The 5,574-nt window shown below is 28.6% G+C and overlaps 1 protein-coding gene across 1 annotated transcript; it reads left to right on the top strand.

Moving 5' to 3' along the window:
* Positions 1-3,017: 3,017 nt before the first annotated feature.
* On the top strand, positions 3,018-5,496 carry LOC116847550. The gene is made up of 2 exons (XM_032822646.1): positions 3,018-3,487; positions 4,087-5,496. Exon 2 carries the CDS (start codon positions 4,261-4,263, stop codon positions 5,224-5,226), a length of 966 nt encoding a protein of 321 aa, XP_032678537.1. The 5' UTR covers positions 3,018-3,487; positions 4,087-4,260; the 3' UTR covers positions 5,227-5,496.
* The last annotated feature ends 78 nt before the right edge of the window (positions 5,497-5,574 follow it).

The raw sequence follows: 5,574 nt of genomic DNA, 5'->3' as shown, positions 1-5,574 counted from the left end.
TCGGAATCAAACAAAGATGAATCGCGGTTTAAACCCAGAAACCAAATCAAATACATTTTAATATTCATTTGTTGGAGATGAAATGCAATGTGGGGGATAAATATATATAAAAATATTTATTTCACAAAAATTTTACATCCCACAAATACATTTTCAAGTTTTTTCTCAGTGCATTTGCTAACCAGTTAGAGCTAAATCACTAATTTCTACACATTTGTTAAAGTCAAATAATCTAGATCGTGATCAGTAAGAAGGATGGTTATTCGCACCGATAATCGAAGGATGGAATATTTATATAAAATATCACGGTTTCGGATGACCACGTACTGTGATGTTATAACAATGAAAGGTTATCACGATAACACGAGGAAAGAAAGTCAAGTTTCTTAAAATTACTTGAATAGAATTACTGAATTATTTTTGCAAAAAAAGTAAATTATATAAAACTATCTTCTTCCATAGAGTATATAATTGATTTGTTCGTAATGTCGAACAATAGTATTTGTCGAATTAAAAATTTGTATATTTGGTCTATTTCAATAGACAAACTTCTTTAAATTTATTAAAATTCATTATGTCCAAAGAAATCCTTGCAAGTACCGAAGGAAGATTTAGCACACGCGTCGTCGCATATTCCAACATACAGTATATCACTGATTGATTCTCACAAAATTTAATGGAAGATATAACACACTGAGATCAACATAAATGTCGTATACCGTTTTGCGATATTCGCAAAATGTATGGAAATATTAATTAAAGAAATTGGTGAGTAATCATATCCGAAATGTTAAATGAGTTGTTGTGGTGCCGGCTGCCGTTTTATACTTTATGTTAATTCAAAGTGAACATAAAAGTCCTTTATAATTTTGCATCTGACCACATGGACTTTTAGACAATAATCAAAGAAGATTAGTGCATGATCGCACACACTCATACAGCACAAATCTTCAAAAGACAAATCTTCTAAAGTGGTTCTAGACGGGCAATCCTACATCCTCAGAATATACTAAGACATTCTCTGAAGATTTTGTACTATTATCTGGGCAAATATTTAATGATTTTTTTCATTAATAACTAAAACTTTAGGTAGTTATTTGCAAAATAATAAACTTTTTTGTTCAATTTGATTAAATGTACAAATATATGATAGCTTACATTTTTATAATAACCCATCTGCCCATTGCGTGTAATCATTCCTCAATCTTCCATAATAAATATCTCGAGATTTATTGTAAATATCACAAAGCAGTATGGAACATTCAAGTTCATCTCAAACCGATCTACGTTTCTACGAACGTTGCGGAGACAAATTTTGGAAACCCTGTATATCCTCTTGTCATTTAAAATAATCAACGAAATTTCGGGTAAAATTATTTTAATATTTAACGTACTCTCTATTATATTAGGACAATTAAAATGTTTGTCTCGATTTTCAACAGAATACGTCGAATATATGTAATTTATCGGTAAATTTTATTATATATTGTGACTATGCATATACTATATAATTTTGTAAATATTATAGTGTAAAGATGCGATTCCCATTCATTGTGATTACTCGCTGAATTATCCGCTCCCACAGAGTATAATAAGCATAATAAAACACAATTTGTCTGCACAATTGAAGCAAATCCTTTTTTGTTTAACACATTATACTATATTTTCCATCGTCAATTTGTTTCTCCACCAATTCCCAATCGTGAGTGTGATATACGTGCCAGCCTAGCAGTGATGACAGCACGACGTACAATGTTCGATCGTAAAGGTTTTCCCAAACCAGTTGATATAACAATAACGTAAGGTGTATGGTAAAAATTTACCAATTATAACCGAGTTTTCACAAAATTGGCAACGTTACGATTCGATAATATTCAATGTGATTCATCAATTTTTAAGTGTTACGTTACGGCTACTACAATTTAAGTGTGTTTAACACATCTGATGTTCTCCGAGTCGAAATTTTCGCACAATCTTTGACCTGAACTCCCTAACTTTTATATTTGTTGAGTCTGAAGGATCTAAAGTATCAGCGTACGTTTCTTTCATGAGAATCTGTTTACACATTTTGAATTTACATAAAGTATTATAAAGTATGTTAACAATATTATCTCTAAACTTAAAATTTATTTGAATTTATTGATCTAGTTAATTTTTAGATTATTTAAATACTGCGATATCTTTTTTAAGTAAAACGCAAATATACTTTTGAGTTTACTTTTGACAAGACTTAAAATACACTTTAATTATTTAACTGTCAATACTTAAAATACACTTTAATTATTTAACTATCAGTTATATAAAAACAGTTTTATATAATTATATATAACTGTATAAAATTAGATAGAAGTGTATAAAATTATGTTTAGTTCGTTATATGATTATATATAATTTTACACGACATTTTATATACGCACAATTTTGTACATGGCTGCTTGATTCTTCTTATATATAATTATATACTTCATCATATATCATATGTATACATATCATATATTTATTCATATATAATTATATAATTCTCCATTATATATGACAATGTGGTACGCTTATAATGAAAACATACTTTAAAAGACACAAAATAAATCACAAAGTTTATCAACATAATTTAGTAAATTTGAGGTAATTTTGGACAAAACTTTAAGTATATCAGTGTTATGCTATAAAAGGCACTTGAAGGGAAATAATCCGTTCAAAAGAAAACGTCTTTTAGTCTGAAGCAATATCCATCTATGTATTGACTATACCAAGCATCTCTTAAATTTGAGGATTGAACGGCACGCGCTAATCATAACATCTTCAACGGTGTTCTTAGGACTTACATAATGTAATGTTGTAGCAGTCACAGAATATTACAATATATTTATTAGCAAATATTGAAATATATTTATCAGTAAAATATAATTCTTTATTTTTTATAATTATATAAATCTATATAAATCATACATACATGAAAATATACAATATATATCATTTAATATTCTTTGTTTAACTTTGGTTTGCATTTTATTTTGTGTGTTTAAAATATTATATTTTTATGTAAGTTATCATTTCATTAAATAAGAGCTCTGTTATTTTGTTGAAAAGAATCAATTAGATTAGATTCAGATTTTAAACAAATAATATTATGAGTAATCTAAACAGAAAAAATTTAGAGCAAATTACTCAATACTCAAAAACTTAAAAAGGTTTTAGCTTAATCTTTCGTTGAACATCTAAAAGCAGTGATGCAATTACTAGCTCAATAATATATATTATCCATATATTTGTCGGATAATTAATGTTTTTCCGTCCTTTCAATGTTTGCTCATAAATATATAATATTCCGAATAGTATAAAAATATATGTTATGAAAGTCCTAAGAACATCCTTAGAACTATTACAATAACAGTGTACTGCACGATCTCAAAAATTTAAGGAATACGAGTCAGCATAGTTCAAATAAGGATGGGTGATTGATTTGGATCAAGGAACATTTTTTTAAAAGGTTAGTCAAATTAGAGTAACCTTTCTAATACATTACCGAAATATTTAAAGTTTTGTTAAAAATTACAACAACTTTACTAAATTAACTGTCTCGATAAACTTTGTATTTTATTTTGAGTATTTTAAAGTAGATATTCATAAGTATATTCATAAGTATTCATAAGTAATATGTCACGTTTGCATATTGTTTCTCTCCACTAACGAATATTTCTAGTTCGTCATCTCGATAGTTACACTTTGTCTTGTCAACATCTTTTTCGATACGTATAAACATAACATAACATTGTTATTAATGTTCTGTATACTGTTGCCGGTTAAACACCTATATGTAACTCGTATACATATTTCTGTTACATTCCGTGAGTTGTCGAGCTTCGCGGATTATTTTGAAGTAAATATTACAAACGAACTACTCATAAACGATAATTAATAAGCCGCATCGCGATGAATTTCCCGTTAATATTAACTTTTCGTGGTTCATACAAAGGAGACAAATATAATCAGTTTTTCAATCCAAACGTTTGTCATGTTTGCAAACTGCACAGCGAAGACTTGATAACGTGTAATCGGTGCAACATGATTTCTTACTGTTCCGAGGAGCATGAGGAGATACATAGAAATTCACACTCTGAGATCTGCAAAGCTATAGGAAGGGTAATAACAGACAAATCATTCTGGGATACATATCCTAGCTTGGAAAAATGGATAGAATCACGTAAACAAATTTTACATCAAACACGCTCTATTCTGTCACGTGGCATACAACGATACGAAATGGAGATGATATTGTGCGCAAAAACGTGTAGTGTGTGTTTCCGACAGGCAAACATAAGGCACTGCAACACTTGCCATTCAGCCAATTTTTGTCATGATGACCAAATGTTATTTGAAGTGTTGCATAAGAAGTGCTGCTATGAGTTGTTGCTATTACTGAAGATGAATATCGCCCGTATAAACGGCTATATGGAAGAGACTTTATTTCGAGACAAATATAAGTTCAGCACATTTCCTGATGCGAAACCTTATAATGATACTTTTACACTTATTAACAACTATGTACCCAGTAATATTCCTGCTCATAGCTTAAGATTAGAAACTTCTATCCCAGTATTCTCCTGGTCCTTAGATCAATGTATATATTCAGATTATGTATCCGGCCCACTGACGTTATACAATGCGTTGCAGGAATCAAATTTAATATCTCTTTCAAAGAAGAAATTTAAATATATCATTCATGTTATAGATGTAAACAAAACAGATATAACATATTTGAAAACGTGGCATATTTTCTTACATTTATATAGAAAAATAAGGGAACTGTATATTGTGTTTATAAATTCGTTAAATTTTGAATCGAGCGATTTAGGCTTTGTGTGTAGTTCGTGCAAAAATCATAAACAGAAACTTTATATTAGAAGCGTATTAGAACCGTATCACGATTTTGTACGCTTAGATTCATATGAAAAACCGAATGTAATCGTACTGTTTGAAATAGAATGGCTTTTCATAGAAATATGGTCTAAATCTTTAGAAGCAATGATAGCACAAGAGTGTCCGTTATTTTTAACCACTGTTTCGGAAAATACAGTGCAGGAATGTATAAACAAGATACAAGAACAAACGGGTACAACCAGAAATCGATTAGTCAAAGAAAATAAATTCCGCGGTTATATGCCACATAGAAATTATATGACTGGTGGATTTTATTACCGAAATGCGCATTTCATTATATATTCATAAATTTAAATCACATGATCGACCCAGTCAACGGCTGAATGTTATGTATTCTTTGATCTTATTTTTATTTTGGTATAGTTAATGATACTCAATTTTTAATAATATTCGAGAATAAATTGGAAATTTTTTACTGAGGCATATATTTAGTCATAAATTAATAGTATTTTTGTTAAAATATATTTTCTCATTTATCAGTATATAATTTATTAGTATATAGTATATTAGTATATAGTTTTTCATTTTTTAAAAATATGTAAAATATATTGTATATGAAGTAATAGAATACTAGCCATATATATATATATATATATATATATATATATATATATATATATATATATATATATATAT

Source organism: Odontomachus brunneus, unplaced genomic scaffold (assembly GCF_010583005.1).
Source record: "Odontomachus brunneus isolate Ranch 3 - 2012 unplaced genomic scaffold, Obru_v1 Obru_scaffold_079, whole genome shotgun sequence".
Lineage (NCBI taxonomy): Eukaryota > Metazoa > Arthropoda > Insecta > Hymenoptera > Formicidae > Odontomachus > Odontomachus brunneus.
Note: the sequence above shows the minus strand (reverse complement) of the source record. Positions and strands in the feature narration are given on the sequence as shown.

Bases quoted from the DNA above. Each gene is read 5' to 3' on its own strand.
- LOC116847550 (XM_032822646.1), top strand. From the start codon at position 4,261: ATGGAGATGATATTGTGCGCAAAAACGTGTAGTGTGTGTTTCCGACAG.